At 36.2% G+C, this 24591-nt stretch overlaps 1 protein-coding gene across 3 annotated transcripts in view; it reads right to left on the reverse strand.

The window, feature by feature from the left end:
* Window positions 1-997: 997 nt before the first annotated feature.
* The window catches only part of LOC131070224 (E3 ubiquitin-protein ligase PIB1), an 86493-nt gene continuing 62899 nt past the window's right edge, over window positions 998-24591 (reverse strand). For 2 of the 3 annotated variants that reach the window (XM_058005727.2, XM_058005726.2), the window contains exons 4-10: window positions 16490-16718; window positions 16192-16316; window positions 2512-2587; window positions 2325-2384; window positions 1935-1985; window positions 1780-1858; window positions 998-1689 (exon numbers count right to left, since the gene is read on the reverse strand). In XM_058005727.2, the coding sequence (XP_057861710.1) occupies window positions 1610-1689; window positions 1780-1858; window positions 1935-1985; window positions 2325-2384; window positions 2512-2587; window positions 16192-16316; window positions 16490-16718 (700 nt within the window). In that variant the 3' untranslated portion in view covers window positions 998-1609. The remainder of the gene's footprint in view (window positions 1690-1779; window positions 1859-1934; window positions 1986-2324; window positions 2385-2511; window positions 2588-16191; window positions 16317-16489; window positions 16719-24591) is intronic. The other variant, XR_009112294.2, reaches the window with a different exon arrangement.

Consider the following 24591-nt stretch of genomic DNA (forward strand, 5'->3'; position numbering starts at 1 on the left):
GGATCCCGTGCCTTTGTTTGATCATTAAATATAGAATATTGATGTTCTCTAATCATATGGTGTCTTGTTTTATAATGTTATCTTTGTTTCACTCTGGGTACTGTTTAAAATATCTTCTAAAAAAATGCCTAATACTCTCTATCTATACAAAACCAATTAAGAGCCTAGGATAATATGCCATATTTCAGATCTTTTTCTTGTAGCACCAAGTATCTATGCAATATCCTCATCCCTAGCTCCTTATTAGTTCTGTCTTGAGCAGATTTATTAAACATATATTTCAAAAATATTTTTCACCTTATTTAATAAGTATTACATAATTTGGTCTTAAACTATGAACTAAGTGAGAATTGAATATGGAAATGCAGGCATCATTTTCCATTACGTTTATTTATTAAAAAAAAAAATTATGCATAAAAAAATTGCTTTATCATTGTTATCAATGTTACCATTTAGATATTTGAAATTTCCCATTTTAAAATGTTTTGTATTTTTATATAATCAATTTCTCAGTTGTCCCCTGCCATCCCAAAAAATAGCCTAAAAAATTCTGTCCCCAAAACATGTCCCCCGTCCCAGAATCTTGGTGGAACATAGGAATTTTGTTATTGAACAACGAACAACATGCACACCTGGACTTCTACCATGCTGCTATCATAGGCATAATTGCTCAGATATAACTGCTATTAAATGTCAACCAAATAAAAAACTAAAATCGTACTGGAAAATTATATTAGTAACAACAAAAAGCACCAGAATCACTATACTTTCCCTCAAAGCCCAAAAATTAAAAAAAAATTCAGCTTGTTAAAATCCCGCTATCTTAGATCTATTTATTAAATTATTTCAAAATTTGCACATTTTACAACATATCTTATATATGCTTTAGTACTTTCTTGTGTGATGTAAGTCGGAATTGTCAAGCTCAGGACATGCATTATTGACTTCAAGTTTCACCATACTCGAAATATTTAGGCAGAGAGCCCAACAAAGAAAGTCTCAGAAACTTACACGAGAATATAATATAAATTAAACTGAAGTTCCACATCATGTCTCTAAATAAGTGAAAAAGTATTTATTCTCCACATATAGCCCACCTAAAGTATTTATTCTCCACATATAGCCCACCTAATAGATGAGATGTACATGATAACAAAACCCAATCAAATGGAACATAGACCCGAAAAGTGTTTCACCCAAAAATCTGCATATCAACCACAAACCAAACATACACAATAATCTATGATTCTATAATATCCAACTCTCATGCCTCAACTTCCAATTACTGTGGATTATCTGCAGTTATATGAATCTTTCATGAACAAACCTAACTCAGAGCCTGACCTTTCAGCGCCACTTGAAGTTTAGGAATTGCAACTTTAAGATCAGGATGGACAGTTTTCACCTAGATGTGTAAGTTGCAAGTAATTTGTTACATTAGTCATGTACAAGTGGCAATCATCTTAATTTTGTAAGCTCTTCCGAATTGTAAACCAATGGAACTATATATTACACACGGGTAACAATAAAACATTTACAGAAGAGCAAAACTGCTGTATGCTTAGAAAGCATTTAAGCTGGTTATACAGAAAGAGCCATGAACTGGTCACTACCTATGACCAGCTTCTTGCATTTTCTGATGCATTTTATATTGTAGCATAGTCTGTGCACAATCAAGTGGAGTTTCTCCTGAAAAATGTGAAACCCATAATCAACATGTAAGTACAGGCATCACAGAACGTAAAGGTAACATAAATTGGTGGCGAAATTGGGCATTACCTTGAGCATTCTTTGCATCTACATTAGCTCCGGCATTCATAAGAATAAATGTGATTTCTGTGTGATTAAAAACTGTAGCCTGCCAAACAAAATCATGGCAATCAGACAACAATTACAAAATGTTTTATAAGGTAAAGGAAAAACTGAGTATTTACCAAATGTAATAGAGACATTCCCTGCTTGTCACAATAGTTAGCATCCACACCCTGTCACAGACCAGACAACTTCCCTCAGATATTCTTAATTTGTGTAACACTTTATGGAAAACAACATATGACTGCATTATAGAATTCAACCTTCGAAATGAAAGAGGTCAGTGCAAGAGGACAAACACACTGCCCGTTGCATTACTAAATGATGAAACTTTCAATTGTCAAAACAAAATTCCAAACGTTAAGAGAAGCTGTTCTTAACTTTGTTTTCAGAAAATTTTACTTATAAATGATGTCAAAAGAGCACTCTAAACACAACCAGTAAATAAAATTACTTATCAATGATGCTGCTTCTATTATTGCAATACAAAGCAATCTCACTCATCCATTTACCTGCATTAGAAGCTCTTTTACAGCAGATACATCACCATTCTTGATAGCCTCCCGCAAACCCTGGTAAACAAAGAAAACAAAAGTTTATAGAAATCAATTATTTGATTATTATATACTGTATACCTTTCTTGAGCTGAAGCACAATCATGACGGGCATTTATTGTGACTATTTATTAATAAAATTCACCTCTCCACTGGTTTCATAATCTTTGGAATTTGTTTCCATGGTTCCATTGGTCATTTGCCCACTATTGAAAAATACACTGTAAGAAACAATAGTTCTATCAGTATCCAACCAGTTACAAAAAGATATTGAGTGGTGAATGCAAAATTAAGACAAACAGATCAAGAAATTGGAATCTGCCAAAGTAATCCATAGTTTCTCTTGCTTATACTAGAATTGCACAAACTACACACCTATACTGCTGTGCTGCTTGATTTTCTCAAATGACAGCTAATTATAGGTCTGAAATGTTACTTGGATCTGAAAGAAAGAAACTTTTGCAGCACAAATCAAGATCTTTATCCTAAATAACCCTGGGATGGGGAAAAAACAATTGGTAGTGACAACTGCTTGCCTACCTGATTATCATTGCTCAAAACAAATAAGTACAGAGAGAGGAGATACAATTTTTAGTTTTCCTTCTCACTGAATCTTGCCTCCCCCAACTCTTACTCACCCTCTACATGTCTTCATATAGGCATTGGAAGCCACCAACCATACATTCAAAGGTCTCCTAACACAGAAATGAAGAGATAAAGTCAGACTGGTTAGTTCAACTTCTTATATGTTCAATTAAGACAAAACTGCCCCATTGGTTTAGTAACTACCCCAACCTTTAAAAGAAATGGTGATTACGTAACTGCCCTGTCTCTTAAGGAAACCAGCAGCTTCAAAACCATGTCCAGTTGGAACAGATGGTTCTGTCTCTGAGGTGTTTTGACGACTGAAACTAAAGTTGTGCTAATGTGTTATCCTTTCCTGAATCCTTATGGATAATACATTTCTTACAAGAAACAGTTTTGGTGCCACAAAATCTTAATGAGACCCCACGTGTGGAAAGATTCTCCCACTTTCTCCTTTGAGTACCATTTTTCCTGCTTTGGCACTTGTCCTTTGAGTCATATCTGTCAAGAATCCTGGCCACCTCTTCTGGTCTCTTTGGTCTTCTTTTGCAACACTGGATCTTCTGAAAGTATGGCTTGTTCATCAACACCGAAATCTCCAATGAGAGCAGCAGCTGCTCTTCATCTTCTTCACCCAACATGAATAGCTCATACAAATGCAGGTATTCACAACTTACCATTGAATGCATCTTCATGTATGGGGGTAGATCAAGTCTAAAAGTATTGTTTTCAAAATCATTCAAGATGGTGAAGGACCCATATCTCAATGGTCTCACCTTCTTGACTAGTCCTTGTAGCCTTCTTTTCCTCAGAACAATCATGCCTTGTCTCCCATCTTGAGTTCATGCTCTCTATGATGCTGGTCATGCCTGCTCTCGTACATTTCTTGAGGCCTCCTTGGTCTTTAACCTTGAGCTGGACTTGTCTAATCCACTCAATGAATCAATTGACTCTTTCCACCTCTGAAACTTTTGCTCCTTACTTGTCCTGCTGTTCCAATGTAACATCAAGTGGTTTGGTAGGAAAATAATACAAATAAAGCCTCAAAATGTGACTTTTTTTGTTGCTACATGAATTGCTCTTTGTATGAGAGTTGTATATAAGGCAAAGAATCATCCCAAGCAAAGAAACGGGAATCAGACCCGGCTCGGACTCGGCAAGGCCAACCCAAACTCGGTCTCGGGACTCGGAGTCAGACTCTGCTTCAAACTCGACTGGACTCAGGAAAGTGAAAAACTCAAGAAATTAGAGATTTTTAAAGATTTAAAACTTGTTTCATGCACCATTTATTGAATACACCTTAAAGACACAATAACATCATCAAACTCGGCTCATTTGATTACATACACAAGTATACATCAATCACATAAGCATAAACGCAAATTGTAGCTGAAGGAAATAACAAACATAGATATATAAATATTGTCAAATGTATACAATATTACAAAACTCATGGAATAAAAAATCCATGTCATCATATGATCATCATCAAATGTTCCATACAAATACTGAAGGTAAATAAAACAACAAGCCTATGGCTCAGAGGAGCCTACACCCTCCGGCCCCGGCCCCTTGCAAAGGCGTCTAAGGTAGGTCCTGGATGATTCGGCAGCCATAGCCGCTCCCCGTGACACCATGCCATGCTCATCAACATCGGGAACATCTGTGTCACTATCTGCCTTTGAATCTCCTGTCTCTACTTGTTCTCTCCGCTCCTCCTTTGCCATGGCTACAGCCTCAGCATCTATATCTACCTGGTCAATCCAATCAGTGTCATCATCACTAAAGACAGCCACAGGATCTATCTCAGTGGCCCACTCTACATCAAGATCAACCTCTTATAGAATAACAAAAAATAAAGTTAAAAAAACTTTTTAAAATGTTTTTTTGTCATTTTATTTAACCCAGCTGGCGGCCAAGTTTCAAGCACGGGACTCCTCGAGTTTGGCGGTTTTAGGCCAAACTCACCAACTTGGCGAGTCTGGCGATTTTGCCTCTTGGACTCGATCGAGACCGAGTTCGAGCTCTGCAGACTCGGGAGGCATGACTCAAACCCGGACACGCCGAGTTTGGGCGAGTCCGGGCGATTCTCGTTTCTCTGATCCCAAGTCTTTGGGCACTTCTCATTCTGACCTCTAATGACTTGCACCAAGGTCCACGCACCACCTTTGTTTCCCTATCAGTTGGTGGATGGAAAGTTGTACACTTTTGGAGTCTTGTAACCATTTTGTCCCACATGTGCAACAAAATATCCCTACAAATATGGATTCTCCGTCTGAAACAATAGATTTCGGTAGCCCAAAGTGCACCGGAACATTTGAAAAGAACAATTCAGCTGCCTGTTTTCCTAAGACAGACTTCTTGTATGACTTTTGAATGCACATCTTGCTAAATATATCCACCACAACTACAAAAAGATAACCATGCCCACATCTCCTCAATGGTAAACCACCAACAAATTCATGGAAACAACTTTCCCATAGTCTCTTGGGCACCAGAAAAGCCATATGCATCCCTAACTTTCCTTGTTTTAAATGTAATGGTTCAACCAAGTTTGCACCTCTAATAAATTTAGCTGCTTCTTGCTGCATTTTAGGTGAACACACAACTTTGCAAATGAGGCAATATCTTACCAACTCCAAAATGGCCTGCAACTTTGAAGGTACACACTTCCCCTATCAGTAGAGAATTTTTTGTTCTTTTGATACACACTATACCGCACTTCCTTACCCATCTTCCCTCAGCCTACCTACCTCTAGCCAATATAGCCAAGGCCCTCTCTATATGCTATCTTGCTAATTTTTCCCAACTTGCAGAGCAGACCATCCATAAGGTAGGCATTTTCTACACTCTTGGTGACTAAATCAGAATCATGAGCATATTAATCTCCATACACCTCTTTGGTAAAAGACTCAAGTTGAGGAACCATGACCAGGGTTGAAATTAGCCTTGAGATAGGTGGCCCAGATAACATGTCTAACACTATGTTTGTGTTCCCCTTTTAGTCCTTGATTGCCAAATTGAATTATTGCAAAAATCCCATCCACTTGTAGTGTTGTGTAGCAACCTATTTTCTTCATGCATATATTGTAGAGTTTGGTGGTTAGCATACAAAACAGTTTCTTAGCCCAACAAATAATATTTACATTTCCTAATGCCCAAACTAGTGAATATAATTCTTAATAATAAAGCAGATATCCTCTACCTGGTGATGTAAAAACCTTTGAATTATAAGAAATTGTCTTTACCTCCTTGTTAAAATAAGGCATCCATGGCATACTCACTAGCACAAATCTCTACTTCAAATGGCTGTTGCAAGCTAGGAGAGCAAGCAGTGAAGTATCGCTGATTTTATATTTAAGTAACGCAAAGATTTCACCCTGTCTCAGGGGCTGTCTGCTTGCCACAACAATGTTGAGAAAGAGAGAGCTGTTGAGGAGACTCTTCATTGAACGAGCCCATACAAACCTAGTGTAGAGAAGGGTGAAATTGTCATTTTCCAAAGAGATGATGTCCTTTATGTCAAGAGCCAAGTCCACAGTCCTTTTAGTCATTCTCATCTTGTTTTTTGTAGTTTAAGGGGTAATTAGATTTAGTGGGGCCCCTAAAAGGTCAAGGGTACATGTAGAATAGGAATGGACCTCTAGATCTAACAAGCAATCCAAACCTAGCTAATCATCCACCTTGAAGCTTGTGAAGGAAATGAAATCATCCAAGGCTAGCCCAATGTTAGCTAAAAGGTAGGTACTTTCAAATTTCACAGTCAAACTTCTAGGTTCTTTTAGGATATGGTCACGCTTCCAACTTGGAGTCTAACTATCTTCATTGCATTGATGGCCACCTAGATATCACCCTCTACCTCCAAAGATGATTTTTTTTGGTGAGATTTTTAAGACCTCCACCAAGCCAACTGCCTCATCTTTATTTTAGGAACCAATTATGATGTGGACAAAAGCAATCAAGATTAAACTTCCTTTGACATCCCTTACTGGGCAACCTACCCCTACAACTCTAAGGTTCCTCTTGGAGGCAACATCAGAACTCAACTTCAAGAGTCCAACAGTGGAAGCAGCCATTTGGAGTTAGTCCTTACAACATTTGAATCAATTTTCTGTTTAGTGGGAACTAGTTTGGTGAGGAACCACTATTTTAACAGCAGCCCGTCCTTATTTACCTCATAATAGTGATGCTTTCCTATCAAGAGACCATTTTGAAATGGTAACTTCAATTCTACTGGCACACCAATCCTACAATGCGCATAGCCTGAAAATCCTTCTATTATGTTTAAGCTATATATTCCACATAATTAGTGAGGGAAACCCTCTCCATAAGGCTTTGAGCTGAAAATTTTAATCGATAAATGGCTACGAGTGAAACATCATTGAGATGGATGGATGGTCAAGCAAAGATTGCCTTTTTTAGCAACGAGTGCCAGATTCTAAAACATAGTGACAAGAAAGAAGCAAATGTCCTGCATTACTCTCCTTGCATAAGACACACCAGCTGGGGCGTTGGAGCCTCTTCTCTTCAACTTGTCTTGAGTGAAATCAAATTGGATTTGCAAGGGGGCATCTTGCAAACATGCCACTCATAAGGCTGACTTACTATACTCTACTATTAGCTGCTGCCCAGTGAAGGGCATCACGATACTGTATGTGTGTCAACTTCCTCTCTATTAAGATCCCGTTGGGATTTCCTTGCTGATCAGCATAAGCTTTTCCAGCTCCTACCAATTTCTGAAAAGCTTTCAAAACCTTTGATTTCCACCCACTGTTGGAATCAATGAGCTGTAGCCTCTATCTTTCTCTCCCCAGTGCTTCAAAGCAGAAATTTTGATGTCATCCAGACCCATCTCCTAAGCTAGGAAGGATAGCTCATCCATGAATCTTGCCAGAAGCAAGCAGAGGCTCCACCAAGTTTTCCCACATTACTTTTTAAGAAATAATAATTCTACAATCTCAAATAAAGTTACACAAGCTGGAGTCATTGGAGACTCAAGAGAAAATAAATGCTCTAGGGCATTGTTGTTCAAGTACTTCGCCCGTGTAAATCTGCTATAGGTTCAGGGCTTCCTCATAGAATCTCCATGCAACTTTGCTCCCAAACCTATGATGTGAATCCCTGTCTCTTAATTTAGCACCTCTCGGCTTCCTGTGAAAAAGATCGATTTCCAGCTGACAAGAAAAAATTTCTTTTCATACAAGCCCTGCCAAATGAAGCTTTTACTTTTGCAGGAGCTGATTCAACAATTTCAAGAATTGCACAGAAACTTTCATCACTGAGCACATTTAGATGGGAATGGACTGAAGAACAGATCTCATCATCACCCATTGTCCAGCCAAGCCAGCTACTTTCCTGTGTAGGCTGTGGTTTTGCTAGCAATTTTATCTGATAGACTGAGAGACAGCTTTTTGAATAGCTCATGTGAAAAGAGTAGCTCCCAGATATTTGCTTCAAAGATGACTGATTTCAAATTTCAATATGGCAGCCAGGCCTGTTGTCTTTGGGGCCTCTGTTGAAGAAGTATACCTTAGATTTCTCCAGGCTGATGTTTTGTCCAGACATGTTCTTCTATGTTTTATCGAAGTTCTTTGTTAAGAATTAATATCTCTACAAAGGATAATTCTAATTATCTGCACTGAATGATCCTTCCCAAAATTTTCTAATTTGTCCTTCATGAATATTCATTTGTGGATATATATGGCAATTGATGATTGTTAGTCCGTCGATGTGTCTTTCAGTGGATTTATAAGTGTGTATTGAAAGTTTCAGTGGTTTTCAAATTATAAGTTTACTCATTTCTGGTGATTCATTTTGAGATGACTAGGTTCTAAGCCATCTAACTACTGCATTCCTAATGACAATCCATATTGGTAACCATTTGGGAATGACATACGTTTTATAAACGAATTCTATTTTACATTTAGATATCTTGTTTTTCCATTTGGTTTTCTTATTCATGGAATGTATTTATTTGTGCTATTTTACCAATTTTACAAACATGTTTTCATTTGAAGTAGACATTTTATGGTTCCATGAAATGATGACTTTTTGGATCCTCAAATTTCATTATTGGAGCCATTGGTAAGTTATTTTATGCAAAACGCCAGCAGTGAAATGGTAAAGTTACCATAGTCTCATGGTGCGTTGCTGCTTCATGGAGTCTTTGAAATCTGTCATCCAACTCTGGATTCCTAAAGCTAAGCTATAATCTACAAAGAGTGTTAGAGGAGACAAGATACTAAGTGATCTGCAGAATAATCCAGCTGATGGAAACACTTATAGGAGATAATATTCATTTCAACATAACATTTGCAAAACAGCACTGATAGTATGTGCAAATCTTGGTTGCCTCTTATTGAAAGACTTCAATAGTATTTTTCCATCTGTGGGAAGCATCAGGAGAAATAAAAGATAAATGGAGGAATTTGTACTCCGATTGTTTGATAATGGGATTCCAATAAGAGACTGTTCTCTTCACTCTTGTCAGAAGCATTACAATCAGCCTTACATGTTTGCCAAATTCTTTGATCAATACTGAGGATACCATCATTTAGACTAGCTCAACTTTGTGGATTGAGCATGCCAACTTTCTGTCTACTTGTCACGGGATGGCCGCAATCAAACAATAAATCAGTCACCATTTTAATGAAAATCCCTCAATCAATCTGTGATGCATTTATTGATATAATAACATTTTGAAAAGCAACGGTGGAAGGGGAAAGAGAGTGAGGGGTTGTCTATGATTTTTCAGTATTATTTTTATTTTTTAATTCATGAATTATAAGTTGTTGTTTTAAATTCCAATTTTTTTATATATTTTGTAAATTACAAAATATTTACATATTTTAAATATATATTTGCAAATTACAAATTTTTTTAATATATATATTTAAGATGATGAATATTTTTGCTAATTTATATTTTAAAAACATATATTAATATATAATGTTAAAAATATTCAAAATTGTAAATAGATATAGTTATTGAACCTATACTTATACCTGAGGCCCTAAACCCATACCCATTTCTGTACTAGAATCAAAAATTTATTTTTTATCATTTATTTGAAGTCATTTTACCTTGTTTGAAAAGCTCTACTAGCAATCATCAATATTCATATTTTAAGTTAATTGTTAGCTACATGAAGTTTCGCTCTATGCCATTAAATAATCTTCTTGTGAAGCATAATCAATAAATTAAATTTATTTAGGGTTTCATTGAATTTGAAATTCCATTTGTAGGTTAAGTGTTAGGGTTCCATGAGCTTGTCCATTTCTAACATTATAATTATTATATTAATATTATTTAACTTTTAGTTAAAAAAAAAGGATAATTTTAAAACCATCAAATTTAAAAGTTTGAAAGTCAAGCATTTTTGAAAGGGTTTGGAGTCTAGGAGCCTGGTGAAAAATGATAAAATTATAAATAATGGATGCCCCCAGAACCCCATATGGGGCACAACCCCTTGACCTCATTGGGGGCACTGCCCTCAAACTCCCAAGAGGGGCAATGCTCCCCTCAACCATGCTAGGGGCTTCCACCCTAGATCACTCCTGTCATTTTTATTCTCTATATCTCTACGCTATTAAAATGCCTTTGAATAAAAACGTAGTAGGTTTCTCTCTTTTTTCACATTTTTTATGTTTGTGGATAATCCAATTTTTTCCCCATTTTTTTAAAAAACCCTATACTTTTTGGTTTTCTGATCTTTTCCCCAAAAGATTTTTGTTGTAGCTGGATCAAATAGGTTGTGACAAATAAAGGAGGTGCAGCTGTTCATATGCAACCACCACAACTCATTGGTACTGTCTCAATCCTTTTTGAGAAAGGAAATCCTCAAACTAAATGAAACCCAATATGCATCCTATTTCATCTTATTGGAGAGATGCTTGAGCTGTAGAACCATTTGCAAGTAATACTCATAGCATAAAAGTGGACTTTGTGGGTTAAGTCTAAAAAAAATCAAGGGAAGAGAGTCAAGGATACAGTGGTTGGCAAATTTTTTTCTCAAATGTGAGATAAATGACATCCATTTTATCACTAATATTTACAATCATCAAATATGGGGGCTGGCATTCCCGACCTTTGAGAGATCTATGATTGCAATAATAACATGATTGGCCAGATATGGTAAAACATAGTAAAATATAAAAAATTAAAAAGATATAGTATTATAGTATTGATGAAAATAGCCCAAAAAAACTATATTGATATTTAACTTATTTCATGCCATAAGAGGGGATAGACATCAAAAGAAAAATATAATATGTATTACTATTCTGTATGAAAATTATAAACATGATGAAAAAGTCACTAAACAGGTCAAAAGACTCGATTTCAATTTTCAAAGCAATCAAAGTTTCAAACACTAATCCCAGAAATACCTCCAGCAGCCTTTCATAACTGGAAAAAATTCTGTGTTTTTTTAATAAATCATCATTTTTGTCCATGTGCATTTAAACGCAGATTTTTGAATTTCATAACTTTTTTTTAAATTGCAGGTTTGACCACCATGTCATGCAGCACATCAAAAGAAGATGGGAAAATTGTCAGCCCACGATTACGCATGTTCTTTTACTGAGTATTGCTACTATGATTTTGATAACCCTAAATGCTTAAATTGCAAATGCAAATTGAAAGTGTGTGCAAGGAAATGTGCTTCAAAAAGAACTGATTTTGCAATAAAAACAACTCAAAAACACAAATCAAAGCAAAAATCAAGATGAGGCAAGAAAAGAGCTCAAACCAACGAAATAGCCATTGAAGACACAGCATGAAGCTCTCCTTGATACAACGGTTTGCCCAATGATAACAATTTTGATGTGTTCTCAAGATTTCGGTAGCATAAGGGTGCTCTTGTGCTCAAGATTGCATGATGTTGATCAAAGTTGCATAATGGAGTGATAGATTGAAAATTGGCTGAGTGTTGGATGAATGAAGGGAGATTGAATGGAGGGCTACGATGCAATGCATGGGATCAATGGTTGAGGATCATTTGGTCCTCAACTCTCATGGGAGGCTGACAAGTGTCAACCTAGGAATGCATGTGAGGGGAAATGATTGAAGGACATGTCCACTTGGAGTGTAGACAAGACTTTTCCATAAAGGCAAAGTTTGTCTCCACATTCCAAGCACGTGGGAGAATGAAATTTAGGAATTAAAAATTCCTAAAAGGGAGACAAAGGGGAAGGACCCATGTGGTACCTTCCCAAAAGTAGATAGCCTTTAAGGCTAATTGGTCAAGTGGAGAGGCCATTTATGGCATGATTTGGCTCTCCCTAATCACATGATTAGGGATGTGCACACCATTAGAGGGGGATTAGGTGGGGATTAGAAGGTGAACAGGATTAGAATTAGATGCAAGTGGGAAAGTAGGAGGATGGGACGTTTGGAGAGAGAATGAATGGGGGAATTGAAAAGTGATTTTAATTCCAATTTGGAGGAAAATAGAAAAAGGTAAATTTAATTAAACAAATATAGGGATTTATTTAATTAAATAGATGAAGGATTAAGGGGACATGAGTAAACAGGCAAATTAATCAAATTAATAGCCTAGGGGATATGGTTACAAAATAGACAAATAAATCGCTAATTTAATGAGATAGAGGATTAGATGAATACAAGAGGGATAAATTGACCAAATGTTAAGGGTCAATTTTGGGTGTCTACAGAAAGTACTTAACTTTTGGGTCTAAGCTACTCCACAATATGTTAGGTCCAGAAAAGATTTCCTGAGTAGATAAGACCACTTACCTTGCATGGCTTGACTATTAAAAATTAGGAAAAGATTATGTTGATGAGCACCTGCATATTGGACAGCTGAAAATACTTTTTAAGATTCTACTAGTGCATAATACATTGTACAGCATATTTAGTAGCTTTCATCATGTAAAACCCATCTGGTCGCATTTTTAGTATTTAGTTACTTTTCAGAGCCTTAAGTTCTTTTCACTCTGGCATATCCCCAGTATATCTGAAATTCTGAATTATCTTCATGTTCAATTGACCAACTACAGTCACTTCTAGACACAACATAATGTTTTTAGTCCACTTTGTCATGCCCCCAATCATGTCATAATGGACATAATAATAATATTCACTACCACGTCAGAAATAAATAAATAAATTGAGAAAATTGTCTTATTTAAGACTTCACAATTTTCTGTGATTCCTTTCAGACCAAGACTGACCCTATCCTATCAAACCCTGCACCGATGCATAAGATGATTAACACAGTGATCACTATACAGCCACACTTAGACAAAGACTTTATTAAGGAGAGATCAATGTGTCAGTATATATGTTAAGCAGCAGCGAATTAATGTTCATTAAGGAAGCAATTTATTATGCTTGAAGGCTGTGATTACATATAAGACAAAAAGTAACAATTAAAGAGCAGCTAAGATAATAAGAAATGGCAATGTACAGAAAATCGTCTTAATCAGAAGACTTCACAATTTTCTTCTAAGAGAAGATGCAGGCAGCAATCCCTTCAAACTCTACATCAACAACAATGCAGCAATCCACATACAACCTAGCATGACATCGAATGGATTAAGGAGATGAGAGGAATTGAGTGTACATTAACAAGGATTATTATTAATCCTTGATAAAGGTGTGATAACCTTAATTATTATTAGTTAGAGGCAAAGGACATATGATCAAGGGTTGCCAATTTTGAGAGGATAACTGTGGGAAGAGCCATGCCCTTCCGCCCAATGAAGAGATATATAAGCAGCATATCGATCTCCAAATGGGAGGCATCAAATCAGAATAACATCTGTATCTACCAAAGATGAAAATCAATAATTAAGAAGCAATCAATCCTAGCAATATCGGTGCTCATAAGAGAGCAGATCAACAGCAATCAAGCATATAAACTGATCAGATCAGAGAATTACTATATATTGCAGACAGTAGCAATCTTATTCATCCATGGTATGCAATTTGGTGATGTTTTAGAGATAATTCCTCACATAATGAAAAAGACAATAAGGTGTAGATAATATAATAGTATATTTGATATATAATCTCCCTTACATGGATGTATGCAATATGATGATATATTTTACCCTCTTACATTTCCTAATTTATTCATCAAACTACTGCAAGCAATCATGAGGAGGTGAGGAAGGGAATACAAGGAGGGAGAACTGATATGAGATCCTCTTCTAAGTAGGCCAACCCATGATGGATGACTAACGTGTCTGCCTTGTGTGGGCCAAGGGGGTATAAAGTCCACTCTTGAGCTTAGATGGGAAGGATACTCCAGGCACCCTATTGTGGTTTCCCCTCCAACCTCTACCATGGTTGATTGTTGGAATAGATTTAAAGAAGTCTCAATCATAGGAGGGTGGGTAAGTTGGCATAAATAGGGGGGGCAGAGACAAGCTTCCCCACTAAGCACACCACCTCATGAGGGCTGGATGGCAGACTGCCACATGGGGCCAAAAGGGACAGTATATCCACTCTTGGACTTAGTGTGAGAATTGCTTCGGGCACCCTATCATGTCTCCTAATCCAGGCCCTGTTATTGTTGAACCCCAATAATGAATTATAGATAAAATATGATTTATTTCAATTAAGATGGTTATGAATATATGTTCTTTAACCCTAGTAGAAGTGATTGATTTTATGAATTATGTTTTTTATAATTGTCTAGCATGATTGTAGGATCTTAACCAGGATCTGTCTTGCTTAAAACAAAAATTGGGTAAAGTTATATCTCTAACTATATTACATTTCTTGTTTTTATTGAACTTGTGATTCTAGGGCAAAATTTAGGGTAATCCCAAAAGGAGACATTACAAACTAAGAAGGCAAGTTTCTAGTATCACATAGCTGACATTCCAAAATTATAAAACTCTCTCATTTGACATATATACAACAATCCTCTGTGCATGTAAATACTCTCCTCTACAGGTAGAATTCCCTTCCTCACCTCCTCATGATTAATGGAAAACTCGGACTCGACACAGACTCAGCAGCCCAAAAATTGGATTTGGACTCAGACTTGGCAAAAACTCGGGAAAGGACTCGGCAAAAAGAAAACCGTACTTTTATAAAAAAACAAAAATAAATTAATGCATTTAGAGAACATAAGAGCCATAATTGAAACATTGCACATGTCATATGATCTCCAAACACTCAATATTTGAAATTTCATCATTCATACTCATAGTTTCAAAATTTAAAATCTATAACAGCAGCATAAGTTTATAAATGTTTATACTGAGAAAAAAAGGTTTATAGATGTTTACAAAATTTAAAATTACATATAACGATATGTCCAAATGTGAAAAACAACAAACTACAGACCTGTTTTGAGCAAATAACAAATGTCAAAAGTGAGGAAAAGTTAAAAAAAAATCAAGTTTTATCCTTGACTGGGTGTTCTCAGCTAGCTTCAAGAGTCCTTTATTAGGACTCGTGAGACTCGACGCCAGACTCGTGTGAGTCCTTAGCACAGACTCGGGAGTCTTTGTCTTGGACTCTCGCAGACTCAGCTCACGAGTCCGTGGCGAGTAGACTCGGCCCACCAATGGACTTGCGAGTCTTGGCGAGTCCTCAAACTATGATCTAGTGTATATCCTCCTCTTAGGGAAACCATTAAATTTGGACTTACTTTATAAGTTCAGCATTGAAATACCATATTTCATAATGTTAATTTCTATTCATTTTCAAATGTTATGTATATGCTGCAGCAAATTCTACTCTGCTATCTTTGTTTGCCATTAATCAGCTTGAATTTCAGATTCATTTTTGCTGAATACCTTGTTGTAATCATTTTTCTCGCAAAAAGGTTCATGAACAGAAGTTTGGTCATTTGTTGCCGCAAGTATAGCAATAAAATACAGATGTTGCATATGAGGAAGACCTAAAACTTCCTTAATGTATGCAGATGGATATGATTAAATGATAGTGATTGTAAAACAATATCTTACTAAATGCAATATTTTTAAAACATTTTGAAACATCCTGCAGACTTCTCTCCTCTAAAGGTCATCAGTTATCTATATTTTGAATGGTAATTATGCAACTATAGATGACCTATGATTCAGAGGAAATACAAAATTGGAATTTACACTTTTGTTGCAGATGTATCCAAACAAACACACTCTAACCAAAATGTTGGGCATATGTTGCAAACTGTCTTTCTATTATATTATTACAAATTTACAACTGACTAAAAACTTGTGTTCTGGCAGAAAATACCAACTCCACATTGTCAAACAACCTTGATTTACTGCTTCCAGAAGAGCTTGCAGATGACTTTGAGCTAGCATTAGATGAACCCTGTTGGATATTTGAAAGCTTTTTGGGACGCTGATAATTAGATGTTGGGGGCACTACTGGCTGTACCTGCAAAGCATTCATAAAGAAAAATCTTCAGATTGGTGTCTAAAAGTCAAGTCAGTTTCCACAGAAAAGCATTTACATTATCTAAGTCTGGAATAAATTAATAAAAACTAGATATGTAAACTTGTGAAAAATTAGCTAACTAATTCCAAACCAAATCTCAAACCATACTGCACCTGAGGAAGAGATGGAGCTTGACATATGCATAATGGCATACCACATTTGCATTCAACGGACTGAGAAATATTCTGGGATTTGGAGTCTTTAACATTATCCTCATTCAAGTCCAATCTAGAAAAGTTAGTTACAGCAGTATCACTGTCATTGAATGCTGCTGCACCAATGTCGCTTGAGGCCACAACATCAATGTCATTGGAAACAGTCTCTGTATTTACATTTGATGAGCTGCATGCCATAAGGAATCAACCAGTAAAATGAGGAATCATAGTTCAATGAAAACAGGTGTTAAAAGAGAATTTACTTTCATTATAGTTATGCTCTTAATGTGCAAAAATATTTCCCAACAAAAATTATTCCAAAACATTGGGATATTACAAGAGAGGTGATTGATGAGAAAAAAGAAGCCATCATGGAATAATACAGGAATACTTGAGACAAAAATGGAATAATAAAGGAATACTCAAGAAGATTATAGCATGGATTGTGGAAATCTGATAGCATTAAATAAAAATGAATATTATAATCTTTTGTCTAAGAAAGACAACTATAGTTTCCAAGCGTGTGGATATATATCCACGTAATAGAGCAGTTTCAAATTCCAGGTCTGCTAGGGTATGGAGATCGAATCTATATTTTCCCTTGTCATCAGCTCTAGAAATTTCTATGTTTGAAGATTATTCACTTTCATAGTCTGCAAGTGATTATCCATACCTTCAATTGTGACTTAGCATCTTCTTTTTAACAGATTAGGAGTGTACCATGGGGACATGTTCCCCCCAACCCAAAATCCCCACGTTTCCGGGATGAGGATGTCTCCAAGATGTGGAGACTGAGGGGATTAAGACTCATTTCAACAGACTCCAAATTTTCAACAGCAAGTTGCAAAAGTGAGATAGCAAGTTGTAAAAGTTAGAGTGAAAGCATTAGGATTGAGGAAGAGCAAAAGGAAGAGGAAGAAGAAGAGCAAGAAGTAGACTTGAAGGATTCAAAGAATTATTCAAGCCTTAAGGTAGACTTCTAGTTCTTCCATGGCTTGTTTTTTTTTTTAAAAATTAATTGGTTTCTTTAATTCTTTCATTATTAATACTAGTTTACATTGTTGCAAATTTCCATTTTAAATCTTAAATTCATTATTTAATATTTTCATTTTGCAAAATGAATACTATTAATCAATCATGATCAGTTTTTAAATTTTTAATTATATAAAAGCAAGCTGCAATATTTTATTTTTAAACTTTTATGTCCAAATTTTTTATTTTGTCATATAAAAATTATAACTTTTGTGTATCCTTTGCTTCTACAATACTTTTGTATGGTGTAGAAGAAAAGGATACATGAAAGTCAAATCCTTGTTTGACAAAGCTTAAGAACAAGGATTATATTTGTGTATCATCTATTTCTATGCTTTGTGTGACCTAAAAAAAGAAAAACAAAAAGAAAATCCTTGGGTCTTGATCCCTTGCATTATGCATGGCTCGAATTATGATTCTAAAATTATGAACTTCTAAATTTTGTATCATTTATTGCAATGTCACTATGAGTATGAGTTCTCATTGCATGAGTGGGTATCAAACCACTAGTTCCATTGGAAGTGCAAATATTAATAGCCCTTGCAAAATATTGCAAAAATATACCAAGGGTCCCTTTGATCCTACGTCCCCTCTAAAACAAATTGCAACAAAGTTATGAATAAACCCTAGGTCATCTGGGGGCACTAGGTTGTGTAAATGCCATTTTTGTAAGGTTGAATTTCAGGTCAGCATTATCAGAGTTAATGCCCACCTCCTTCAAATCTGAGGCAAAGGTGTAGATACATGTAAAAAGTTGGCAAAAAAATTAACAATAGGGCTGAAATAAGAAGTCATTGGGTTGTAGTGAAGAAAATGCACCTACATTTGCTTCTTTGCCACCAAGGTCAAGAGGTCATCAAAGACAAGGTTCTACTTCAACTACTTTGCATAGGCCAATTGCACATATTCTAGTTTCTTCTACTTCATGGCAACATAGGCTAAGGGGAAACATAAGTTGACAAGTGATGCTCCAAACCCACTACAAACTTACTCAATGTACAATTGAAGGATGAGGCAGATGACATCATTGGAAAATTCTTCTTTGCCAATGGCATTCCATGCCATGTGGCTCACTCTTCTTATTATAAGGGGGCAGTGGCAAAGATAACAAGGGCAAGAGCGATGAATGCCACCAAGGGAGACTAAATTGAGGACCACAATCTTGGATAAGAACTATTCTAAGATTAATATTTTAATGGAGCAAATGAAGGAATCCTAAGTCACAAGTGGATGCAGCATAGTCATGGATGAGTGGACGGCCATTAGGAATCATCCACTCATCAATATCATACTTACCGGTACAAAGGACCCTGATTTTCTTAAGGTTGTTCATTGTTCAAGGCATCACAAGGATGCTAATTTTCAATTTCAGATCATTAAAGATGCTATATAAGAGGTTGGGCCACAAAATGTGGTCTAGTTCAAGTAGTGATAGATGCACCACATGTGTGCAAAGCTGCAGGTAAGTTAACTAAGGCAGCTTATAGACATATTTGGTGGACTCCTTGTGTGCATATGCCATGAATAATGCACTCAAGGACATGGAAAAAATTGGTTGAATCAAATAGTTCTAAATGATGCTAGAGATGTGACTCTTTAGGACCATAATAAGAAAGAATTCTTGAATCTTGTAGAGACTAGATATGCATCATATTTCATTCTCTTCGAGAGGATGCAGTTGCAAGAGGCATTGCAACTAATGGTTATGACAAGAGAATAGAATCGATGGCCTACATCCAAGATGAGCAAGGAAAGTGTATGAAGGATGTGGTGAAGAGTGATATTTTTTGGGGTAATGAAAAATATATTGTCTCCATTATTACTCCAATCTTCAAAGTGATTAAATATGGGAATGCCAATAAACTTAGCCTTGGAGAGGTGTATTAGTGCATTGATTCTATGCTTGACCAAATGAAAGCTATTGTGCCACACAAATACCCCAGATTGCAATTCTACAATGAACACATTTAGTCAATCATTCATTAGAGATGGGAGAAGCTCAACACTCCTTGCACAAGGCTGTGTATGCATTGAACCCAAAGTAGTATGTGCAAAGCTTGGTAGAATTACACCCATATAGGATGTTGAGGTGAAGGTAGGGTTCATGAAGGCTATCCAAAAAATGTATGATTCTTCAAATGCTAGCATCATTCATACTAAGTGGACAAACTTTACCCCACTGGGGTTATTTTGAGGAGGCCAAGATAGATAGGGAGACTATGGCACAAGAGGATCTAATTTTGTGGTGAACTATGCATGTGACTACTTCTTTAGCTATCTCTCTAGCCATTTGTTTTCTATCTCGGGTTTCTAATTTTGTTGCTATTAAGAGAAACTGGTCTACTTATAGCTTCATCTACTCCATTAAGAGGAACAAGCTTACCTCTAGGACAGCAAAGAAACTTGCAGCTATACATAATGGCATGCATCTCATTGCCCACAACACAGTTACTTACAAGGAGAGTCTAGCATTGCAATGGGATGTAAAGCTAGAGGAGCCAGCATAGTTCGTTGATGATGCTACATAGACAGGGCTGGTTGGTATTGGTTTGGAGGAGCTTGAGAATTTGGAGTCCTACATAGACAGGGCTGGTTGGCATTGGTTTGGAGGAGCTCGAGCATTTGGAGTCCAATAGTTCTAGTGATTAGAGGTATCACTTCAAGCCATTTTGTTATTTTGAACATTTGTCATTGTAGTCATCATTACAAAATATTGAATATAATATAAATTTTGAACTCTTTTCATTGTTAATATTCACTTGAACATTCAAATATTTAATGCAATCATTGCAATGTGTTTACAACTTTATTGTTTAGTAGTTTACTTAGTACTATGTATGCCAAACACATTTATTTTGATTTGTAATTCTTATATTCTTAAACTTATTCCTTATACATCATTTTATAACTAATTTTTCAAGTTAATATGTATTTGCACCATCCCATCACCATCCCCTCGCCATACCCTTGCCATCCCTAAACATATGCCCTTGCTCACCCAATCCCCCTATAAGGAAACTCCGTGGAACCATGCAAATTAGATTATGCTTACAATTCTGTTATATAGTCTCTTCATCTAAATCTACATGAAAAAATAACACATCTTCGATTAAAACATTGGCCATAACTTGGTAAAAATTGACTTGAGCTTGATATCAGAAATAACCAATCCCTTATGGAGACCTGTTGGTGTGGTTTTTATGCACGTTCAACACAAAATAAAATACCCAGAGATATCTGATTCTCTCTTGATCAAAATATTCTGTGCTAAACAGCTAAGCTGTGTGATCACAAAGACGACTCCAAGGTTCCCAAATGCGTACGGATAGTCTCAGTTGGTTCGTTGTGATTTGCCGGTAATCTCAAGGGGGAATTACATAATTGTTTGAGGAGTGAATCAATCTAAGGATTCTGTTGATTGCTGACACTCGTAACTTTCTTCTTTTTTTGGAATGATTTTTGCAATAAGCTCTATTCAATCCTACTTATACTAAGACTTGAGAAAAAAGGAAAAAAAAGGGTGATGGCTGAGGAAGATAATTCTAATCTTAAGCTAATCCTATGAACTTGATAGACAAAAATTGCAAAAGTGGAATTAAAACCAACTTTTGTTTCGCCAAATTCAACAACTACACAAGAACGGTGCTATCTGTTGAAACTTAGTAGCTTCGGTAAGATAAATGATTGAATGAGAGACTTCATTTATCTCTCATTCAATCATATACCTTATTGATATAACTAAAATCTAAATGTAGACCTCATGATTAAATAAATGAACTTGTTATTATCATCTTATATGCATAATCGATCATACCATAATTGTAATAAGATCAGACCAGAATTATGATAACTATCATAGATATCATATGATAGCATCGATTGATGCTATCATATGATAACTATAACAGTTATCATCTTAATCTCAATTTATACCGATCAATGATTATCTTATTTATCGGATGATTATATTCCTGACGTGACCCGATTACTAATCGGTCAAACATACTAACTAACGTGCCCCGATAGCAATCGGTTTAATATATTAAATGTGACGTGACCGATAGCTATCGGTACATCGCTTTAAGTGAAGCGATGCATATGCACCGATCAAGACATGTCTTGATCGGGCATGTCAAAAGACATGACCGGTCAAGGCATGCCTTGATCGATGGGCATTGCCTATATGTACATGTCAATGAAAAGTTATAGAAGCATAGAAAATATTAATGTTATCTTTAGCAACCTGTGACATAAGAAATAACAGAAAAATATTAGTAAAAGAATAATAAGATTATATAACTTTAGACGTGAACATAAATTTGAATATCATTTACATGGTATCAGAGCCACGTTGATCGAACCTGAGGCATTCAAATTTGAGAAGTTCAAACCGAAGATATAAACATCATATTTCCAATGGCTAATGCTATCAGATTTGAGGACAGACTTGAAGGAGGCGACAATTTCTCAGCATGGAAGTTCAGAATTAAAATGATTCTAAAAGAAACTAAGGTTGAATCATTCGTAAAAATTGAATGTAAAGAACCAGAGGATGAACCTGACAAATCAACATGGATCAAGGGAAATGAAAAGGCAATGAAGATCATAGTCAATGGAGTAAGAAATCACATCATGCCAATAATAACAAAGCATGAAACTGCCTACCATATGTTCAAAGCACTCGAAAGTGCATTTGAGATAAATAATGCAAGTAGAACCCTGGCTCTAAAAAGGGAAATAAATCATATAAGTATGAACAAAGGGGAGTCAATCAATGCATACTTTATGCGGATATCAGCCCTAAGGGATGAACTGGCAACGCTTGGATATGAGATCCAGAGCAAAGAGCTAATGCTCATTGCTCTAGATGGGTTGCCTAGTACATGGGAGACATTCGTCCAAGGCATTAGTGCAAGAGCTAAATATCCGAAATTTGATAGGCTAAGAGCAGATTGTCTTCAAGAGGAGTCAAGGCTAAATAAGAAGGGGATCAAACAAAAGAACATAGATGAAGATCTCCATGTTCTAAATACCAACTCCAACAAGAAAAACAAGAAGAAACATTTCAAGAAGAGAAAGAAACGACATGAGAAAAAGTCATCTAATAGAGACAACTCTCACATTCAGTGCTTTAGGTGTGATCAATATGGACACTATGCAGCAAGATGTCCGGATAGAATCAAACAACAAGCTACATTTGCAAAAGTTAAAAGGGAAGAATATGACTCCGAGAAGCATGTATTCTACTCTACCCTCTCCAGTCAAGTATCCAATGAAACTAACACCTGGATCATTGGCAATGGGTCTTCAAGACACATCACTGGGTATAGAGAATTATTGGACTCCATGGTAGAAGAAACCGATGAGGAAGTAACCATTGGTGATGACTTTGCATATCTAGTGAAAGGCGTCGGTACCTGCACCATTAAGCTGAAGACAGGCATGTCTCTTCAACTCACTGGAGTCCTATTCGTTCCTGGCATCAAGAGGAACTTAATCTCCATATCTGCACTTGAAGATGATGGGTACAGAATAACATTCATGAATGGTAAAGTCCTAGTATGGCCACAAAACTCTTCCATCAAGAAGGCTACAACCCTAGGACATAGAAAAGGCTATTTATACAAGGTATGTACTGAATCTAACCTAGCCCTAATTCATGAGATTACAGATTCAAATGAAATTTGGCATAGAAGATTAGGTCATTAAACTTTCGTGCTATATGTTCAATGGAAAAATTAGTAATTGGTTTGCCTAAGTTAAAACAATACCATTCTGGTACATGTAAGGGGTGTGCCCTAGGCAAAAATACTAAGAGTTCCTTTCAGAATAGTTCTAGGAAAACAAGCAATGTTTTAGAGCTAGTTCACTCTGACCTATGTGGGCCAATGTCTGTACCATCATTAGGGGGGTGCCTTTACTATGTAATATTCATTGATGACTTCTCCAAGAAGACCTGGATCTATTTTATTAAACATAAAGAATCTGAAGAGATTCTCAACAGATTTAAGGAATTCAAATCCCTCTCTGAAAATTCTTCCGGAAGGAGAATAAAAACCTTAAGGACTGATAATGGGAGGGAATACACCTCAAACAATTTTAGAGAATTTTGTAAAGATGTTGGGATTAAGAGGGAGTTCACTGTCCCTTACAACCCCCAACAAAATGGGGTTGCTGAGAGGAAAAATAGAACCATTGTAGAGGCAGCCAAAGCCATGCTTCTTGATCAAAACTTAGAAACTCATCTTTGGGCAGAAGCCTCCAACACTGTTGTACATACAAAATAGATTCCCTCACTACCACATTGAAGATAAAACTCCTGAAAAAGTCTTCACAGGTATAAAACCTGATATCACTCACTTTAGGATATTTGGATGCCCTGTCTACTTTCATATACCTAAAGAGAAAAGAACAAAACTAGAACCCTCTGGAAGAAAAGGAATATTTGTTGGATACAATGAAACCTCTAAAGCCTACAGAATATTTGTGCCTGGACATAGCAATATTGAACTTAGTAGAGATGTAATATTTGAAGAAGACATAGCCTTCAAAAGAGCCAAATACTCTATTGAGTCAGAAATCTATGTTCCATCTTCAGACATAGAAGAGGATTCCACTCCTAAAATTCAGAGGGAGTGCTCAAAAGAAAATGAAGAACAAATTCCTCCCCAAGAAATCGCTAAGAAAAGACCTTTGTGGGTTCACAAAACAATGGAAGACGCAAGGGACTTTGCAGCTCCTTTAGGGACCTTTAGAGAAAGTAAGAGGCCCCGAAGATTCACTAGCTATGTAGCCCTAATGAATGTTCTCTCTAAATCAAAACCTTCTAATGTACCAAAAGCTCTTAAACATCAAGTTTGGAGAGATGCAATGTCAGAAGAATATAAATCCATCCTCAACAATGATGTATGGGAAATTGTTCCTAGGCCAAAAGGGAAATCCGTTGTCTCATCCAAGTGGCTATTCAAAATCAAACATGCTGCAGATGGTAGCATAGAGAAACATAAAGCTAGATTTGTTCCCCGAGG

Source organism: Cryptomeria japonica, chromosome 2 (assembly GCF_030272615.1).
Source record: "Cryptomeria japonica chromosome 2, Sugi_1.0, whole genome shotgun sequence".
Classification (NCBI taxonomy): Eukaryota; Viridiplantae; Streptophyta; class Pinopsida; order Cupressales; family Cupressaceae; genus Cryptomeria; species Cryptomeria japonica.